Source organism: Herpailurus yagouaroundi, unplaced genomic scaffold (assembly GCF_014898765.1).
Source record: "Herpailurus yagouaroundi ecotype Mexico unplaced genomic scaffold, PumYag 184, whole genome shotgun sequence".
Taxonomy (NCBI): Eukaryota; Metazoa; Chordata; class Mammalia; order Carnivora; family Felidae; genus Herpailurus; species Herpailurus yagouaroundi.
In genome coordinates, this window is record NW_024412415.1 from 40332137 (window position 1) to 40354181 (window position 22045).

At 43.0% G+C, this 22045-nt stretch overlaps 1 protein-coding gene across 4 annotated transcripts in view; it reads left to right on the forward strand.

Moving 5' to 3' along the window:
* Positions 1-21247, forward strand: part of PEAK1 (pseudopodium enriched atypical kinase 1) — a 313736-nt gene extending 292489 nt beyond the window's left edge. For all 4 annotated transcript variants that reach the window (XM_040493341.1, XM_040493338.1, XM_040493340.1 and 1 more), the window contains one exon: positions 14414-21247. In XM_040493341.1, coding sequence (XP_040349275.1) covers positions 14414-15577 — 1164 coding nt within the window. In that variant the 3' untranslated portion in view covers positions 15578-21247. The remainder of the gene's footprint in view (positions 1-14413) is intronic.
* Positions 21248-22045: the final 798 nt, after the last annotated feature.

The window sequence follows — 22045 nt, forward strand, 5'->3', positions numbered from 1 at the left end:
GTAACAGCCCTGACAATCTCTGAAACACCTTCAGGGTCATTCTTCCCTTTCCTTAAAGAATAATGCACCTTCACAGCTCTATGGACGAGTTATATAGAATCCAAGAAGTCTGACAACTTTCCTTCACTCCATCCTGCTTCCTCTGTCCCTTTAGTTCAAACTAGCAGTGTCTTTTCTGGTAGAATCCTCTCTCATTCTGGCTTCTCCTGAGATGACTGATTAATAAGTCCATGAGTCATACCCCTGATCTCTTTAGAAAAATGGTTATTCAGTCACACCCCTTAGTATTCCTTTTAGAACTAGCTTTTGTTTGTTGCAGTATGGATAGGCTGAGAATTATCCAAATCTTAAAGTCTTGGTTCCTTTTTGCTTAACAATTCTTTCTTCAACTTCTCTCTCCCTTTTTGCGTTTTTACTGTAAGCAGTTAGGATGAAATAAGCTGCTGCTTGACCACTTTGCTTAGAAATCTCAGCTAAATATACAGTTTCATTGTTCACAAGTTCTGCTATCCACAAAATTCTAGAACATTTTAGCCAAGTTCTCTGTCATTTTATAATTTGTCCAGTTTCTGATAGCATGTTCCTCATTTCTGTCTGATTCCTCACCAGAATCACTCTTAATGTTCATATTTCTAACAATAGTCTCTTCATAGTTATCTAGGCTTTTTCTGTCATGAATCTCAAAACTCTTCCAGCTTCTACCCAATTCCAAAGCTGTTTCTACAGTTTTGGGTATTTGTTACAGTGGTACTCTACTTCTCAGTACAAAAATCGTAGTCTGCTCAGGCTGCCATAACAAAACTGACTGGATGGCTAAACAGAAATGTATTTTCTCCCAGTTTTGGAGACTGGAGGACTCTCTTCCTGGCTTGTAGACAGCTACCTTCTCACTGTGTCCTCATGTGGGGGTTAAAATGGGGGAAAGAATATGTCATATTAGGAGTTAGGGCTTCAACATAGAAATATAGGGAGGACACAATTCATTCCATAGCTTTATTCTGTTTTTCATTCAGTGTGAATAGTTTTATTAGTTGTATTTGTCTTAAGTAAATTGCTATTATCACAACACATAATAGAGAAAAGTCAATTTGGAGTTAGCTGACATGGGTCAGAATCAGTCTCTGTGTATCTCCAAGTAAGTTATGGTTTTCACATGAATGGATACTACCTGCTCTATCTACCTCATAAGAGTGTTCTTTTCTTAATGTTTATTTTTGAGAGAGAGTGCAAGCTGAGTAGGGGCAGAGAGAGAGGGAGACACAGAATCTGAAGCAGGTTCCAGGCTCTGAGCTGTCAGCACAGAGCCTGATGTGGGGCTCGAACTCACGAACCACAAGATCATGACCTGAGCCAAAATTGGACACTTACCCAACTGAGCCACCCAGGCACCCCCTCATAAGATTGTTCTAATGCATATGTTTTTATGTAGTGAAACCCCTTTCCAAACTATACATATACAATAATGCATTATTATTAACAATACTGAAAAGTTAACTGCTCAACATTTTTTAGACCACTCTTTATTCTTCTTTAAAATTAGGCACTGGTCTGAGTATATTTAGGTAAGTTCTGCCCTTACATGTTTTATTTCTCATTACTTCAAAGATGTAAACATTTTTACTTAAAATTAGGAGAGAAAACTACTAAATGCTAGCATCCTCAAGATTTTTAGCACTGCCAAAAATTGAAAACAAACTGGGTGTCTGATATTAAGGAAACAATTTAATAAATTATGACAATGCCCAATGGAGTCTTTGTGGCCATTAAATGGTAATTATGAAGACTCTAAAAAAATCATGAAAAACAGTTTTTGTAAAATGTCACATGAAAATAACAGAATACCAAATAGTATGATCATAACTTTTTAAAAACTGACTTACAAAATGGTAATATGCAAATAATTCCTGTTAGAGTGGTGATAATTATAGGTGATTTTGATTTCGTTTTTAATGGTGGCATAATATCTTTTTGATTAAAAAAAAAAAAAACAAGGAATTGGAGATTTTAGATCATTTGACACTGAGTCCTTGAAGGCAGACACCCCTAGTTATTCATCCCTATAGTTGCATCCTCTAGCACAAATTACGAGTAGTTCTTATATCATGCCACCCAGCCCTACACACTCTAGTTCCTCTGTCTGGACTGTACTTCTGGGAATAGCACTGTCATCTACAGGTGACCTATTTCTATATCACCCAGGGGTCCTCATTAGAAATATACTTTTGTCAGGGCTGCCCAGGTGGCTCAGGAAGTTAGGAATACAACTTTTGATTTCGGCTCAGGTCATGATCTTGCAGTTCATGAGTTCAAGCCCCACATTAGGCTCTGCACTGAAGTGCAAAGTCTGCTTGGGATTCTCTCTCTTCCCTTCTCTCTCTCTGCCACTTCCCCATTCACACTGTCTGTCTGTCTGTCTCTCTCTCTCTCTGCCTCAGAATAAATAAATAAATTTATTTATTTCCTCAGCCGCATCCCATACCTGCAGAATCAGAATCTCTGGAAGTGAGGCCTGGGAAACTGCATTGTTAACAAGCACCCCAGGTAGCTTTAGCATTTAGCATTAGATAGCATTATATTCTATCCGAAATAGTATAGTGTACATAATGGGCATTCAACAAATATTTCTTGACCTTTTGGCAAACATTTACTGTATAAAAAATTGTGGGGCGCCTGGGTGGCGCAGTCGGTTAGGCGTCCGACTTCAACCAGGTCACGATCTCGCGGTCCGTGAGTTCGAGCCCCGCGTCGGGCTCTGGGCTGATGGCTCAGAGCCTGGAGCCTGTTTCCGATTCTGTGTCTCCCTCTCTCTCTGCCCCTCCCCCGTTCATGCTCTGTCTCTCTCTGTCCCAAAAAATAAATAAATGTTGAAAAAAAAATTAAAAAAAAAAATTGTGATATCTGTGTGGATTTATAGAAGTACATGTGAACAAAACAAAGCCTCACCCTCAAGGAGCTTATATTCCAGTGGGAAAGACAAAGGCATAAATAGCTCTTAAACAAGATAAATTATAATGAAGGTTCAGAGTGGTATGCAGAAATGTAAAGACGAATGACAATTAATGAATGAAATAAGTCATTGTTAACACTATCACAGGGCCAATAAAATATGGCCTTTTTTGTCCACAGTGCAGGAAGAGAATATTGAAAAATTTGGCTATGGAAAGATTTGGGACCACATTTAGAGCTTTGAATGATGAGTTCAAAAAGTTAGACTTTATTTTTGTGGGGTTTTTTTTATGTTTATTTATTTTTGAGAGAGATAGAGCGTGAGCAGCGGAGGGGCAGAGAGAAAGGGAGACAGAATCTGAAGCAGGCTCCAGGCTTTGAGCTGTCAGCACAGAGCCCGACACAGGGCTGAAATTCACGAACAGCGAGATCATGACCTGAGCCAAAGTCAGAGGCTTAACCGACTGAGCCACCCAGGTGCCCCAACTTTATTTCGTGTTTTATGGGAAGCCACTAAGGATTTTTAAACAGGGGAATAATATAATATCAATGATTTGGGGGGGGGGGGGGAAACTATGGTGAAATGATTTTGGAAGAAAACTATGATAGAAGAGTCCAGAAAGGAAGCCAGTCATGATGCTATTGCAGTAGTCCAGGTAAGTAATAATGAGCCACTGGACAGAAGGGGCAAGTGGTAAAAGAGCTGAAACAGTTGGTAGGACCATGTCTGGTGAAAGGCTGGCTGTAGGATGAGAGACAGCCCCAGGAGGAGGGTGCCATCAACTGAAATATAAGTCAGAAAAGCCAAAAGATGAACTCTTTGTGGAGCATGCCTCTAGGACATCCAGTGCTAGAGAAATGCTGTAGCCAGACAAAAATGTAGGTTTGGTACTCAAAAGGGAGATCAAGACTAGAAATATGGTTACCCAGTCTTCTCGTAGACTTGATTTAGTTCAAACTTTGGGGAATGTATGCTGTTATAGTGGCAGAGTCTATAACATCAAGAAAAGGTCTACACATCTAAGTGACTCAAACAGAAACACAGGAGAAGAAGTAGCAAAGAGCAAGGACCCACCAATCAGAGTCCAGAATTGCAAAAAGCTTGAGCAGCATAAGGAAAAGGCAATCTCTGGTAAACTTTAAGAAAATACAATCTCAATAATAGTGGGAGCAGATACCAGATGCAGCCAGTTAGAGTAGGGAACAGGGAGGCAGTGAGCACAGCCTACTTTTTTAAGTGTTTTGGTGAAGGAAAGGCCAAATTGATGCCCAGACAATATTTAACCTTCAACTTCTATTTCTGTTTCTTTCATGTCTCCTTTCATCCCCTCATCACCATTTGGTGAGCCGCCACCCAGCAAATCAGACTTGTCTTTGTGGGCTGTGTATTGGCTGGCCTCCAGCCCTTAACTTCCCTGCTCTCTAAATAAAACTTAACATAAATTTAAGCATGAAGTTAAAACTTCCCTGCTCTAAATAAAATCTACCTTGCGTTTTCCTCCTTTCAGAGAATCTGGGTAGCCACTGACTAAACACATAATCCCCAAAGTAGACTCAAGTCAACTTTAGAAGAGCCAGCACTCATCATTCATCATCATACACAGGCGGAAACTGAAGCCAGAGGATAATAATTATAGTTGCATAGGGTCACCAGCTCCATGGCAGGCTGCCTCCTGACTCCTACATGGAACCTATCCTATCATAATGATACCTGAGTAGTGGACTGGCCCTGCTATTCCTCAGTGTTATCCCTGAATGGACAAATGACAGCCCTTTACCTATAAGCAGAATGGCCAGTTGGTAAAATTATGACTCAGTCTCAATGGGACATTCTTTTTCACTGCTTTTCTGAGGTCTTTTTATAATAAATGCTGCTATGTGAGGCCACATAAGAAATTTGGATGAAATTACTTTGGGGAAGGTGATAAAAATCTCACATAAGCAAAAAGTATAAAATTCTGTCTTATTTTTCCAACAGTTCCAAATTTGGGGTAGTATGTATCTTCTCTTTGTAAAGGAGTCTAAGTCTTTGTTCTCAAGGAACAAGCTCACAGAGCCCCATGAAGATGTGCATGTCCCTATTACAACTGTGGGCTGCTTCCTTCCGTTTTTTTAAATGTTCTATTTATTTATTTTTAATTTTTTTTAATGTTTATTTATTTTTAAGAGAGAGTGAGACAGAGAGTGAGCTGGGGAGGGGCAGAGAAAGAGGGAGACACAGAATCCGAAGCAGGCTCCAGGCTCTGAGCTGTCAGCACAGGGCCCAATGAGGGGCTCGAACCCACAAACTGTGAGATCATGACCTGAGCCAAAGTCGGCCACTTGACTGACTGAGCCACCCAGGCGCCCCTGCTTCCTTTCTTCTGCCAATGCCAAGAATCTTGTTAGAAGCTTGTAATAAGTGGAGGTGAACTGTGGACACCAGCATCCTTTATTGCATTTTGACTCCACAGAGTCTCTGTTTATCTCATTTGGGTGGATGCTGAGAAAGCAAGACACTAAATGAAAAAGCATTAACAGGAATAACTGGTAGGAATTTACAACTAGTTCAGACTATAGACACAGGCAATTAATTACTGGCTTAGTAATAAGGAAAGAAGTATAGAGGGGAAACACTTCCACTTTCATCCTTCAGTACAAATATGTTCAACATTGAAACTTCACAGAGAGCCATTGACCAGTGGCCAGCTATACACACCCACAGCCATCATAGGTCAGTGCCCACTTCATTTCAGGACTGAATGCATACAGAAATTCCTAAGAATCTCAACTGGGCATTGGTTTAGGAAGGAAGGGTTTGGTGTACTCGTGTAAATCTGGAATCAAAATGAATTGTCTAGGAGGAAAAGGAAGCCATAGCTTTCATTAATGAGGTGAGAAAACATAGTTGGGAATTATAAGTTGGGATTCAAATTAATTGATTCTTAATCTGGGCCTGAGTCAGTTATTGAACTGCTCTGTACTTGAGTTTCTCTAATGTAAACATCCTGGGTGTCATTCTGTCAGCCTAAATTACTAGCTCGGAAACACGAGTGATTTCATTTTGATCCGCATTGCTGAGTAAGAGCATCAAAAGATTTAATGGGTACATGCTACAAATAAAATAGTAAAATCTTATACAGTTGCCTTTTTGAATTTCTCTCTAGACTCCAAAATGGGTTTCTTGGGCAGATGGATATTTTTGTAGCAACCCAAGCTATAAATTACCTGGCCTACCTGACAGGTCTCATAGCAGATTCCTACAGCATGGAATGCTGACTACCTGGGGCCCAGATGGCATTTATATTTTAAATACTTAATCCATTTTTAATATGTTTGTAACAGCATTGAGTGTGTGGGGATCTTAGCTCTGTAACAGCAAGTAAAGCAATACTCCTTCTAGGTAGATCAAGGATTGAGGTCAATACAGGTAATCAGCCTGTATTCTTAGAGCAAGGTTGTACCATATACTGAATATCTATGGCACGTTTGCAGATTTTCGTTTTATGCTGTCTCTCATTTGCAGTTGTGTTTTTGTGTAATGGGACAATATAGTACAGACGGTATAGTGTGTGTGATCTTCAGTGTTTCTCACTTTTGTTTCTCTGCAATTCATTCCCTGCAATACCCATCTCACTGAAGGTTCACTGAGGGGCACTGTAAAATGTATGGTGTGAGATGGAAATGAGACTCCCTACTGATAAAGTGGAAGTAGGCTGAAGGCATCCTAGGCCAACTGGCTCATCAATGGAAAAATAAAAGCTAATGTGGAATATTTTTGAAGGGTCCTATATTTTGTAATTATTGCTTTCTTTGGGGAAAAGGAGAGAAAATTGAATGGAATGATGAAGAGCACTATCATTTTGTGTAGGTTTGTGCAGGGCAAAACCACTGAGCCTCTAGGGCAGCCTGGACTCGGCAGACAGCCCTCATTGTTCAGACTTTACTCATTTGCCTGGTCCAGTCATGAATGTTCATTATTCACATTAGTCTGCCATTGCCCCCTCCGCATCACCTTGCCAACTTCCATCTGTTTCATAAAAGCTGTGTATATGCTAGCTTCTCTGAGTAAATAACCTTGTGGCTACACCACATCAGATGTAGCCTTTCTCAGTATTTTGTACAGACATATCAAGCATACACAATGTGCCTTGCTCTGTGGTAGGCCCTACTGATATAAATATCTGCTCCTAAGGCAGACAAAAAAAAAATGTGATATCTGTAATAATAGAGACATATATACAAGAAACACAGAAAGGAGGTTTAGGGTAGTCAGTACTTTCTCTCCTTGACAGAACTGACATATGATAATGGCTTTGAAAGGGTAAGTAGGAATCCCTCAGGCAGATGAGGGGTGAAGAGAGGCCCCGATCAGAGAGAACACCTGGCAGGTAGAAGAAACCAGGGGGCTGGCTGCTGGTAGTTCAATATGGCAAAAGTGAAAGAGGGGTGAGAAAGAAGACTGGAAAGGGAGCTAGACCAGGACTTTCTTCTGTGAAGATAATGGGGAGCCACTATGAATTTTAAATAGGCAAGTGATATCTGATTTTTTGAAAGGTGGCTCTAGTGGTCATGTGGAAGGTGTGTTTGAGGGGAATCATACGAGAGACAGGGAAACCACTTGGAAATCTTTTTTTTTTTTTTTAACGTTTTTATTTATTTTTGAGACAGAGAGAGACAGAGCATGAACGGGGGAGGGGCAGAGAGAGAGGGAGACACAGAATCGGAAACAGGCTCCAGGCTCCAAGCCATCAGCCCAGAGCCTGACGCGGGGCTCGAACTCACGGGCCGCGAGATCGTGACCTGGCTGAAGTCGGACGCTTAACCGACTGCGCCACCCAGGCGCCCCGGAAATCTTTTGTACTAGACCTGGCAGGTGATAATGGTAGCAATCGATGATGGAGACAAGAGGATAATTTGAAAGGTATTTAGGAACAGAATCGATTAAAATTGGTAATTTATTAGATGTAGGAAGTGAAGATGGAGGAGAAATTCAGAGTGAATTTCTTAGCCAGATATTGGGACAGATAACGGCACCATTCACCAAAGGAGGAAGTACTGGAAAAACAGGAGGTTTGGTGGGATGAAGAGTTTGGGTTTGGTTGTGCTAAGTTTAAGGGTCTGTGGTATGGAACAGACACAAGGAGAAATCAAGTAGGCCATTATATAGATGAGTCTAAAGTCCAAGACAAGTCTGGGTTGCAAATATGGAAATCAGCAATATATCAAGACGATTGAAGCCATGAGTTTGCTGAAGAGAGTGTGTCAGTGACAAAATAGGACAGTGAATAGGGTCCTCCCCCGCCCCCCCCCACCCCCACAAACAACAGCATTCCTTTGGGAAGAAGAGTTAAAGGAGAATGGATAATACCCCTCTCTTCAACAACTGATTCATTCCCTAGCCATTTCCTTCCTGTCTTACCAAATGTCCACCTTTTTCCCTACCTCCCCACTTTGTTGCCTTAAACTGGATATCTGCTCTACTCCCCAACATTGAAAGGACAGCAAGATGTACATCCTCTTTACCGGCTCCAGTCTTTGTGGGCATTCTGAAAGGGTCAGTAGTATCAGACTCATACACTGTCTTCTTCCCAGATGCTTTTAATGGGGCTCTACAGTCAAAGCTCCCCACACTCTGCTTTTTTTTTTTTAATTTTTTAAATGTTTATTTATTTTTGAGACAGAGAGAGACAGAGCGCAAGCGGGGGAGGGTCAGAGAGAGAGGGAGACACAGAATCTGAAATAGGCTCCAGGCCCTAAGCTGTCAGCACAGAACCTGACGTGGGGCTCGAGCTCACAGACCATGAGATCATGACCTGAGCCGAAGTCGGACGCTTAACCAACTGAGCCATCCAGGCATCCCCACACTCTGCTTTTTAAAAGTTAGCTGTCTCGGTTGAGATTATTATTATAACAAACATAAATGCTTTATAATGGCAAACTTGACTCAAAGGTATGCAGAGCAGTTGCCATGAGCAACACGGAAAATGAGCCCCTGTATTGAAGTGAATGTGTGAAATTAAACTTTTCAGGTTGCATGTGAGGAACAATTATCAAGCTGTTTCCCTACTAGGATCAGGTTGTATAAGCATTGTATGCTTTGACCTGGGTCTAGGAAGGTCTCAGGAGAGGGTAATTTGGCTCTGACCCTGGAAGCATGGGGTTTTCTTTCACTTTCCAGTAGGTCATTTATCAGTGGTTAAAGGGTTCCCCATTCCACTGTATTTGCAGCTCTGTCTAAATTGCTTCAGGATTTTTCCCAGATGGAAAGTGCTAAGGAGCCATCAGATACTTGTTTGCTCAGTTACTATTAATCAATATTTTTCCTTTTCCTTGTCTGTCCTTACTCACTTTATTAACTCAGACACTCAATTTCCCCACAAGCCCTTGTTTCTGCAGCAATCTGTTACCCACATTGGTGGGTGCGTAGCTACCCCTGGCTGGCTTTCCCTTCTGATGTTCTTCTGGAGAAGTAGCTCAGGAAGGTGTGCCTTCTCAGTGGGCAAGCAGGCCAGTAGAGTCACTGTGGTGACCTCTTCCTGTTTGTGCTTTTCACAGAAAGCATTTCTTTTGCATGAATTTGGCGTTGTCGCCTTCATAGAAGCAGTAACTTGTCCAGAAAGAGGACGTATGGCATATTTTACAAGATTCAACCGTCACCCCCCTGACTTCGCTAGGCTGCAGTTTGCCCAGAAATGACTCCTGGATGGTGATGTGACAGCTCCCTCTAGTGTCACTGTGGCTCGGGCTCTCGCAGGGCTTTGCTTCCTCAGAAAGTGTGGACAGTACAGAATCTGTCAGAATTGGTGGCAGTTTAAATAGGTTGTTCCCACGGAGTCAAAACAAATATGAGATGATTTTTCTCCTGTTAAAAAAGAGAATCTTGCATGAAGATATGGGACCATTCCAGCTCCTGTTCTGTTCCTGTTTCAAAATTTGGGGGAGCCCAGAGTCCTGTGGAAATCATTCTTCTTGGGGAGTGGAATCTTTTTGGAAATTCCTGCAGTTCAAGCCAACTGCCCTTTGAGGGAAGAAATGTAAATTCCTTTCAAGAAAGATAAATGAAAATGGGAGGCCAAGGGGAAGTCACTTTGTTGTAGAATAGAGAAAATAAGAGAGGGAGGTAAAAACAACAACCAGCAGGAAGAACCCTGTCCATTTGTTCTAGAAAGAGCAGCTTGTTTTCTGAAATAACTTTTGGACTAGAAATTTATCATCTGAAGTCAGGTAATTTTGAGTTTTTTTAAAAACACTAAAGGAGTCAAGTTATTAATATTTGAGAAATGGCTACTATGTGGTACATAGAATAATATAATACTCCTACCTAAATTAACATCATCACAAAGTTCCATAATAAAGATTTATGAGATACTCATCACATAAGAAATCCTATTTTGGAAATCTCCGTTGGTCTGTATTTTGGTTGTAACTGTTTTCACAGTTATGAACCAGTTAGAAGCCCTAGTATTTTGTTTCCCTCTATCATGCTCCAGTCTTCTCCCTTTTCCCTTTGCCCTTTAAACTAGAGTGACCCATTATTCTTTGGCCTGTCTACATATTGTAAGATGGGGAGATAAGGAAGTGTCACCTGCTCCGGTCGGCTCTCCAGGCAGGCCATTTTCCTTCAGAGCATCCGCACTGGTTGAGCGATTTATCATTTCTTCTTTGTATATCACTTTGAACCTTTATCTCAAATTGATCTGTGAAACTAAACATAAATTCTTCTTGTAGTGCCCATGTTCATTGTCTAGTCACACAGCTCTGGGGAATCTTATACAAGTGTGTGTGTCTGTGTGTCAGCAGATACCATGAGGATAACATGAGGAGAGTGGCAGTCACAATGAGAATATCTTCTCTGCTTCTAATGCCAAACCACAGAGTGGCAGGTGTTTTTCAGTGCAGCTTAGCGTAGTAAAACCTACAGATTGACCAAACACTTCTGAGAGAGAAGAGAGCCTTATGTTGGCCTGTCTTGGGCCAGAACATACTGCCAGTTTGATTTGCTTGTCAGGGCTGACCCTGGCCTGGAGGTCCTGGACATTAGTTCTTCCTCTCTGGCTGCCCTCTACCAAACCTGTGGTCAGAGAGTCTCACTGCTGGGGCAGGTGGCTCTCAGGACTCAAAAAGAAAGATGCATTTTTCTGTTTTGCTCTCTCTGTTTGAAAAACATGAAGATTCTATAATATTACATCACTTTTAACATTTGCAGGTTTTAGTCACTATCAGTGTTACATTTGTGAAGCTTTGAAATTTATAGATCAACTCTATGGAATTAGTCTCCTTTAATCCTCACAGCTGCTCTGGTGAGGTAGGTTTCAGGATTTTTTTTTTTTAATTTTATTTTTTATTTTTTTAAATTTACATCCAAATTAGCATACAGTGCAACAATGATTTCGGGAGTAGATTCCTTAGTGCCCCTTACCCATTTAGCCCATCCCCCCTCCCACAACCGCTCCAGTAACCCTGTTTGTTCTCCATATTTATGAGTCTCTTCTGTTTTGTCCCCCTCCCTGTTTTTATATTATTTTTGTTTCCCTTCCCTTATGTTCATCTGTTTTGTCTCTTAAAGTCCTCATATGAGTAAAGTCATATGATTTTTGTCTTTCTCTGACTAATTTCACTTAGCATAATAGCCTCCAGTTCCATCCACGTAGTTGCAATGGCAAGATTTCATTCTTTTTGATGGCCAAGTAATACTCCATTGTATATATATACACCATATCTTCTTTGTCCATTCAACCATCGATGGACATTTGGGCTCTTTCCATACCTTGGCTATTGTCAATAGTGCTGCTATAAACACGGGGGTGCATGTGTCCCTTCGAAACAGCACACCTGTATCCCTTGGATAAATGCCTAGTAGTGCAATTGCTGGGTCATAGGGTAGTTCTGTTTTAGTTTCTTGAGGAACCTCCATACTGTTTTCCAGAGTGGCTGCACCAGCTTGCATTCCCACAGGATTTTTTTTTTATATTGTCTCCTTTATTTAGGGAGACTGAAACCCAGAGACATGCCCATGGTCACACAGTTAGTGGCGGGAGTAAATCCCAGGCCTGCCAAGTTCATTGGTGAGTGCCCTTTCTATAACATGACTGCTAGAGTTTAACTACAGTCTCATTCAGCTAAACTCAGTGGTACATTGACTTTTCAAAGACCAAGGAGTTGGGAACTTTAAACTTTCATTCCAGCCAGTAATGTGATGTTGAGCAAATTATTAAAATTGGAAATGGGGTTAATGGTGTTGTGTGCTATATCCAACTCCTATACAACTAAATGATGACAAGTATAGGGTTTTTAAATACCTGCTGACACATAAATATGAAACACTGCCAACAGTACAGTATAGAAAGAATTCATGCCATGATTGATGAGGATACAGAATTATATATTATACTGTGTGTACTGAGACTTTGAGAACTTTCCAAAGATAATATTTTCTGAAAGATATATGTTTGAACTTGAACTCTGCCTGGGGTTATCTCAGTTTCAAGACTAGATGATGTAGCTGGTAGAAGACTTGAAAAAACTTGTTTTCAGACCTCTTCCCCTCCCTCCCATCGAGAGAAAGAGAGAGAGAGAGAGAGAGACAGAGAGAGACAGAGAGAGAGGGAGGGAGGGAGAGGGAGAGAAAGAGAGAAACTTAAAAAAAAAACACTCATTATAATAAATATGTATAAACACAGTGAATGAGAAAGGGATGCTCCTCTCCCAAGGGTACTCCTTTACCTTTGGTCTGTTGTGGGTGGTTTTTTTGTAAATGTTCACTTATTTTTAAGGAATAGGGGAGGGGCAGAGAAACAGGGAGACACAGAATCCGAAGTAGGCTCCAGGCTCTGAGTTGTCAGCACAGAGCCCAATGCAGAGCTCAAACCCATGGACCGCAAGACCATGACCTGAGCCTAAGTCGGACAGTTAACCAACTCTGCCACCCAGGTGCTGTTTTAGGGGTTTCGTGTTTTTCATTTCTTTTCTTTTTTTTTCTTTCAGTTTTTTCATCATGATAAGTATCCTCTTTAATCCTCATCACCTATTTCATACTTTTCTTAATATCTATTTGAATGGAAATCAGAGCATGCTGTTTCTCAGAACTGAGATTCATCAGCATCCTCCCGGGAAAATGTACATTTTTCTTTTGAAATAAAAATAGCTAGAAAATCCTTTTTAAAATTTGCTTCTTTTCTGTATTACTGCAGCAAACAGGCAGTGTGAACATTTCAGAGTGCCTGTTGCTGGGAGGCTTAGATACCTGTGAAATATGGCAGCATATCCCTGCTAAGGATAGAAAATGCACTTCTCAGTTAATAGGCTCGGGGAAAAGCTGTTCTGACCTGGCTGTTACGATCTGTGAACTAGTGTTAGGGACCGAGTCTTCCATTGTCAGCTTCTCTGCACCCTATCATAAGCAGAGTCCATTTAGGGGTACTTTCATTTACTTTTTGCTTTTCTAACCCTGTAAGACTAGAAATAACAATAGTTGCTTTGGTATGTAGAACTTGTTGCCTAGTGTTTGTGATCAAAAAACTCTCCCATGATCCACAACCCCTTAATCAAATTCTTTCTTGAAGACCTTATTACCTAAATATGGCCTTTCAATAAGGCCTAATGTTAAGGGAAAGCATGAAACTCAAAGTCCTGCCATTGAAATGTTGGTTTTGCTCTGACTAGGTCAGACCAATGATTCTCTCAAATCTTTATTTCTACCCTGCCAGTCATCCATGAGTGCCTGAATTGTGACCAGCACAATGACATTGATTGAAAATTAGGAAAACCCACACTTTATCTGGCCAATTGTGTGTTACTCTCCTGACCAGTGACAAAATAGGGTATCCTGGCCCACTTTATTGAGCTATCATATAAGTCTCGGCTGTTAGCCTCTACGGAATGTAAGTGAAAAATTATTTTTGGTTGTTCTATTTTCTAGATGAGGTACAAGGTACAGTAGAAAAAGCAAACTTTGGTGTTAGATAGACTTAGGTTTGCAAACTGGTAGCTCTCTTTGTTGTTTTAATTTTTTTTTAATGTTTTTATTTATTTTTGAGACAATGCGAGAGACAGCGTGCAAACAGCGGAGGGGCAGACAGAGAATCTGAAGCAGGCTCCAGGCTCTGAGCTGTCAGCACAGAGCCTGACGCAGGGCTCAAACTCACCAACCATGAGATCATGACCTGAGCTGAAGTCGGACACTTAACCGACTGAGCCACTCAGGCGCCCCTGTTGTTTTAAATTCTTAAACTCTCAGCCTACTTTGAAGAGTTAGTGTAAGGACTAGAGATAAGACACATAAAGTGCTCAGCATGTAGATAGCCATAAAAAATGGTTATTATTGCCATTATTACTGTCACTCAGCAAAGGACTACCAAGACCCTTTCTGAAGTCTTCACTATAACACTGTTTCTAACCAGTCACCTTCCAATTAATCTTCCTTTACACATCTAAGCCTGGTTATGAAAGTGTGCATTTTATGTTGTTATTTGCTTTCTTCTTTCAGATCTGTAAGAGCAAAGCTAAAGAATCTCAGCAGTATTATCACAGCTTGGCTGTCCGGCAGAGTCTGGCTATCCATTTCAACATCCAACAGGACTGTGGGCATTTCCTTGCTGAAGTCCCTAATCGTCTGCTTCCCTGGGAGGATCCTGATGCCCCTGAAGAGGAAGAGGATGAAATGAAAGAGGCTGAAGAAGAGGTAAAAGGAGAAACTGATGGGAAAAGGCCAGAGCCCTGCTCTGAAACAGAGTCATCCCAGAAAGAAAGCCAGGGGGTCATTAGCAGGAAGCAGAGAAGCCACGTTGTGGTCATCACCAGAGAGGTTCCCTATCTCACCGTGGCTGATTTTGTGCGAGACTCTCTGGCCCAGCACGGGAAAAGCCCTGATTTATATGAGAGACAAGTGTGTCTGCTACTCTTACAGCTGTGCTCTGGCCTTGAGCACCTCAAACCCTACCATGTCACTCACTGCGATCTTCGTCTGGAGAACCTGCTGCTTGTCCACTACCAGCCAGGGAGAACCACCCAGGGCCTTGGGCCTACAGAGTCCAGCCCCACCTCGTCTTGCCCCACAAGGCTCATAGTGAGCAATTTCTCTCAGGCCAAGCAGAAGAGCCATCTGGTGGACCCTGAGATCCTCCGGGACCAGTCCCGCCTTGCTCCAGAGATCATAACAGCCACCCAGTATAAAAAGTGTGATGAGTTCCAGACAGGCATCCTCATCTATGAGATGCTGCACCTGCCCAACCCCTTTGATGAGAACCCAGAGCTGAAGGAGAAAGAATACACTCGAGCAGACCTGCCTCGCATCCCACTCCGCTCCCCCTATTCCCGGGGCCTACAGCAGCTGGCCAGCTGCCTCCTCAATCCCAACCCTTCTGAGCGGATCCTCATTTCAGACGCCAAAGGCATCCTCCAGTGTCTACTCTGGGGCCCCCGGGAGGATCTCTTCCAGACTTTCATGGCCTCTCCTAGCCCAGCGCAGAGGAGCGCCCTTCTCCAAAACTGGCTAGACATCAAGCGAACACTGCTGATGATCAAGTTTGCTGAGAAGTCCCTGGACAGGGAGGGTGGGGTCAGCCTTGAGGACTGGCTTTGTGCTCAGTATTTGGCCTTTGCCACTCCAGACTCCCTCGGCTGCATTGTGAAAACCCTGCAGCACCGCTAGTGTGTCCTGGTTGCTGCTTGTCTTTTGTGTTCACCTTCACGTCGCCCATGCACTTCCCCTTCCTAGTACTCACACAGAATTCAAGGAAAGAAGAGAGACCGACCTTCCATCCCTCTCCAGGAAAAATGAGTCTGCTCAGAAAGCTTACCCACAGTTCCAGATCCAGTCAGAAGCTGGGTCTGTCTTCACTGCACAGAAATTCGATTGCACAGCCGTGCAGTCGCCTTCCATTGGAACACCTTTCACCCTAATTGTCCCCAAATGCAGGTAAAAAATGAAAACGTATATCCTTGAATGGACAGCTCCTTTAGTATGAACTCATTGAGCTGTGTCCAGCTCCTCCATAATTCTGAAGACCACCTGTCTTTTTAACACCAAGTATTTATTCTCACTAGCAATAGACAGGTTTGACCAGTCCTTACTATCATCCACTAAGCTCTCACAACAGATTTTTTTTCTTCTTTAAAGTATCAATAACTGACTCTTACCAGGCATAACTGCCATCCTTAGCATCAGCCCAGTCTTGTTTCTGGGGACTATAGCCTTTGTTCCAGCAGATAGTAGAAAGACAAGGAGAGATTCCATCCCTTGGGTCATGGATGCATTTTCATTTGTTATAGGCAAGTGGGCACACCACCTGGAGGATGGCCCTAGCGGTCCCCTCTGCTGCCACTGCCTGATTCTCCTTCACCTCTACTCTGTTCCCACTTGCCAATGAAGTTTGGGTTTATCAACCACTTGTGGCCCATTATAGAACTGACCCAAGGTGGTGTCTCCAATGCCTCTCCAGGGTGAGTACAGTTCAGATCTTATAAATAGCTGGCAGGACACCGGGAGATGATTTTCCACATGTGCAGTTCCCTAGGGGCCACCAGGGGAATAGCTGAAAGTGCTGTCTTTGATTACTGTCAGAGCTGTCGGCGTGGACAGCCAGCACTGGCGGAACCCAGCTCCCGGTGTTCCCCTGAGCAGTAATTGGCCAGCTTCTTTCTAGCAGTGGCCAGTGTTAACTAGTCTACCAAATGCTGTGGACAGCAGCCGTGAATGAGACGGCTGTCAGTTGAGCTCTGAGATCTGCTTGGAGGGCACGGTGTGCTGGTGAGAGGCCGGAGAGGGGAGGAGGCCACTGATGAGACCGCTGGCCTCCTCCTCAGAACGCTGACCTTTGCTGAAGGGGCTGCCTCCCAGTTGCACTGCACATTGCTCCTTGGGACTCTCCGAAATGGCTCTGGAGGATGGCTGGCAGCAATTTCAAATGCTGGGGTGGGTGCCTGTGAGCTGTGCACCATACATGGGCTCTGTGCTCCTCTCCTATGAATATATGTGCAATTTTTGTATGTATTGTTTTAACTGTATATTACAGTGTTTATGTGGCAACTTCACCTGAAGCAAGTTCTACAGAAATCCTCCCCTTCTTCCCTTGGCACATACGTGTTTGCGCTAAGAGATGAGTGTTCCTTCCGGGTAGTGGGGGTGGGAGGTGACATGTGTGTGCTTGTTTTCTTCAAAACTGTGAGTATCTGTTTACTTCAACCTTGAAATCCCAAGAGTCACTCAGACGGTGTAAGTGTGTGTACACGTGGGTGCACACACGTGTGCTGGAAGTAGAGGCCAGGCCTCTGAGGGGAACAACCTGTGGCGGGGTTGATGGACACGTTCTCTGCATCTAGTCGGCGAGGGAGCTCTGGGACCCTCCTCTGCCAGCGCAGAGTTCCTTAAAAGCCAAGACTGATTGTGCAGTATTACTTAGATAGCACATTAGTGGCCTTTTGGAAGTTTCTAAACTTTTAACATTTTTAACAGCCTTTCATATGATTCACCTATATCAAAGAGGATCAAGAAAGGAGAAGAATGTATTTTATTGTGATCTTCTTTGGTTTTGTTTTGTTTTGTTTTGTTTTAAGAAAACGGGACACGTGGGGTTCCAAAGGGAGGATGTCCCTGTCCTCCTGGCCAGCAGTACAGGACTCCCAAGGAAAAGGACTCACTGGCCCACAGGGTCTGGCCTCCTCTAGCCAGAGAGCAGGGCTCTGCCCCGAGGAATGGCCACAGAGGGGGCGTGCCGCTGCAGGCCAGCAGTCCTCTCTGTCCCAGTGTCCTGTGGCCTGGCTGCGCCTTGCCTGGCAGACTGTGTTTAGTTCACCGTAGCATAGCCCATGTGCACATAACTCCTTGCCTAATTAATACACTGAAGTAGCAGCACACAGACCACTGGCCATGTCGGCCAGCACATTCCCCCAGCAGTCCTCCCTCCCCTCCCCCAGACGGTTTGCAGATTGAGACACTTTCTCAATGTCATTCTTGTGGTGCCTTGCCCATGTAAATTTGAATGTTGACTATTTAATGAGGCTTCATATTTAATGAAGAATGTTCCCTGGTCCCTCTATTTGCTTATTGGCTCTCTAGATATCCTCTTTCGTTTCTCTTCTTTTTTATTTTATTTTATTTTTTTTCTGTTTGACTTGGATCCAGTCTTCTTCATTTTAACCCTATGGTATTATAGGCATGGACACTCCCCACTACTGTCATCTTTCAGCACTGGTAAACTGAGCACCTCCTTCACATCAGATTTGTTTAGTACTGTTTTTATATTCAAATTTGTGGAGGCCAAAAGATGAATGCCAACTAGTCAGAGAAGGGCCTCAGGCTTCCCAGAGGCAGGTGGCTAGATTAATTTTTCTCTGAGTGGTGGCTGAGGAATGTGAGGGAGACGGAAAGGGGTGTTAGAGCAGAACAGACAAGATAACTGTATTTCTAGACAAGAAGTTCTCCATCAGATGGTCCTTGGAATATTTTTCCAGAATAATGAAATTCAGTCAATCTAACATCATCACAAGTAGTTTTTTACAGTCCCATTTTAATTATAGTAGAATCTTTGAATTCATTCATCAACTGGCAAGAAATCCTACCTTCAGACATCTGTGTATACATGAGTTTTGCTTTATGACTAGTATTAGCACTTTATGTTTTCTCGAGTAACATCCAGTTATTGTCTTCAATATTAATTGGAATTTTTTTCTATTCTGTTGAAGTCTGTACTACAGATTCTTCCATTTATATTGAGAGTTTGAACAATTAAGCCATCATTGGGACTTTACCTTAAGCCGCATGAGCAAGAACAATTTCTCTGACACATTTTGGTGCTAGAGAAACAGGGAAATGGGGGGAGTAGCAAAGACCAAGACTGAATGTATAGCAGAGTGCCTTGTTAGAGTGACAACCTAGTCTTGGAAAGAAGAGAATCCCACGTCCTGCGGAGAGGACTAGGACTACGTGACTTCTCCCATGCCGGCCTGAGGAAGAGCCCCTTTGGTAAATGTACACCGACGTGATGCTCAGAAGCTAATTTGTGGAGAATAACTGCAGGATGGGACAAAGAGCAGTTGCAACCTATGGAATCAACGAAAGAATCCCTAGACGAAGTTAGAATTGGAGGCCAGGACTATAGCAGTCGGCTCCAAGCTTTGCCCTCTGGAGATGAACTGGGTAAAGGTAGACAGGGCCCAAGCACCCATGCTACTGATGTTGGGGCCTAACATATGCTTGTTAGGATTTGAAGAGGCTGAGTAGCCTTCCATTGTCAGATTAAGTGGAGGCCAGTTTTGCTTCCAGACTTGGAAGAAGTTTGTTACCATGGGAAACTGTTAAGCCAAGAGATCTAAACCTCTAGAAATATTAATGATATTTCTGGAAGTAAAACTGTATTTTAAAGTTTCTAGCATTATAAGTTTTCATGAAGGATCTTTGGGGCCTACTACATAGTAGGGCATGGAAAGATTGCACTCAGCTTCCCAAATTTGAATTAAAAATACTTTGATGCTGGGAAGTAACCTGACCTGGTTTTGCTGGTAACCTGCAAATAATATTTTTCCCTAGATTATATGGACAGTGATCTGAAAAAAATACAGACCAGTCCCAGAAGTCAGGATGTACTTAGGATACTGCCCTATATTCCAAATGACTCTAGATGTATGAATAAAGTACAAACATACTTGAAGACGAAGGAGAGAGAAACTTGGCTGTCCAGGCCAACTCTGACATGTTTTTTATTTCCCTCGCTAGTTGATAAGGATTGAAAATTCTGGTCCAGCCTAATGAGTGAACAGGATGGCTGCCCACAAAGCCAGGTTATTAGTTTTACCTCATTGAAGCTCATATTCTCAGAGGCCCAAAGTGCTGTGCCGAGACAAATCCAAGTGCTGCTCTTGCTGAAGTGTGCACTGAAGTCCAGCTGCCCATGCTTACGGCAGTGCCCAAAGTCGGGGTTCCATGGACCAAAACTGATGCCACAAGGGAAGCCAGAGGAGCTACAGTGCAAGATCCTAGATAGAGATTATACCAAAGAAATCAAGCCTTTTTGTCCTGATGCTTGAGTTATGACAGATGCCAGAGAAGAAGAACTCACATACATTCCATGTCAAGGTATTTGGCTGATAAAATAATCCATCCTCCAAACAAAGCACCTATCTTTTTAAAATAAGTCCATTTTGTATATTAGGAAAAAAAGAAAAGATGATGGTGATGGTGAAAGTCTGGGACAGACAGTGATATTTCCCAGTAATTAAGGAGAAGGAGCCAGCCCCCGCTCTCCCTGTGATGTGACTGTGGCCGTTGCCCGGACTTCGGTTGGGGAACTTCATCATGTCCGTGTGATTCGGAAAGCTGAGCAATCTTTTCTAAGAGATGTGGTAGTTTCAACAGCTTTGTTTAAAGAGCTCCTGGGAGATTTCTTAACAAATTCTAGTAGTTTTTATAAACCTTCCTACAGAGGTGGTTACCACTCATCACCATCATTTAATATTTATAAGTGCCCAGAATGTACAAGGTGCTATACAGCTGTTACACATCCCCTCTCTGCAGCTGTTTGAAATTAGAGTAGGTTTTTGCATCAGCCACTGCTACAAGCTTCCCCACCTAAGTGGGCTACAGGGGCCTGCGTTCTGGACATCCCATTACATTTCCCACTCCAGAGAGCCTCTGGGCTCCTTCCAGCTTCTCACCTTCACCCATCCCACTCACCCTCATGCTTTTTTTTTAATCCAGAAAGTTTCAGGGAATCAAAAGAGGTTGGAAATTTTTTAACCTAGCAGAAGTACAGAGTCCTATATTTTGCTACAGTTATTATCGTATTATGGAAAATCCACTTTGCCCGTATAGTGTGTGGAAAGTATCTGTGTGTCTGCACTCATGATAACTTGAATGTTGAACAGCCCTATGGCTTCAGGGTAGCATTTTTGAAAGATAAACCACACTGCTTCAGGAAACCTGCTCCAAGTACTACTTGGTTATCCGTTCCCTCACCAGTTTGAAAGTTATGCGTGAACATACTGGGTTGGGATTTTCTGTTGATATGCAGGGCATTTGGGCATGAGATCAGGGCAGAAGCAAGATGTCCTCCTTCTCAGCATTTGAATCATGGCAGTCTTCATTCCAGTCTCACCTTAGTTCCCCATGGCTCTGCCCACACTCTGTATTTGAAAATCTTGTTCTCTTGCTCTTTCCTGGAGCTTTAACCCTCTGCACATTTTAGAGTTGTATAAATCTACCAACGCAAGGTTCCCTCTGTCACCAGGTGGTGCCGCCCTTTGGTTTGCTGTGGTACTTTGCTGTGTTCTCTGTGGCATCATGTTACTGTGTAAATAAATTTGTTTTAATATACACTAACAACCAGACAAGCGCTTGTTTTTCAGTAACTCTTCCATATTGATGTTCTGGGGACGGTTTGGTTGCAGATGCCCTCTTGGAGCTTCATCCTCTGCTGACCTGGATGGTATTTCCTGTTCATTCCCTCTCTGACCTGAGAAAAGTAGGCCCAGAAGAGAAAGTGAAGATCATGGGCTTTCCCCAGAGCTCGCCCAAGTCTGCAGGTCGGCTGTGTGAGATTGCCCCCTGGTGGCCAGTCCTCATACAGCCTTCCTGGGCTTGTGCTACATTTTGAGGGGCTTGGTTACCGGACTCTGGCTGACCCTCTCAGTGAAGATCTCAGAGTTGTGCAGACAATAGGAGCAGAGGCAGGCCCTTGTACAGCATCAAGCATCATCTGCTACAGAATTCACATACCTTTTACCTGTACATGAATGTACACATCCGCAGGGCTCTCACAAAGGCAGACAAGCTAATATGCCGACACTTCGATAGCAGAGAGGCCACCTGGCTTGGGGGGGGGAAGAGTCAGCAGTTGGCAGTGGTAGCAACAGCTGCCACGTTATTAAGAGTAGAATGGATGGAAGTGCAAACATGTAGACTCTAAATTTAGACCAGATTTCAGAGCTCTAAACCCTGTACAGTGGACACTATCTGTAGCCCATTGTTTCTGCTCCTCTCCACTAGCGATCACTCTGGAATTTATAGATACTATTTAAGGCATGTTGCAAAACAGTGGTTGCCAGACTCGAGTTTTGTGTTCTGAGGAGGCAACCCCACATTGGTGTGGCCTCGAAGTTCTCTCTATGTTGTCTGGGCCCAGAA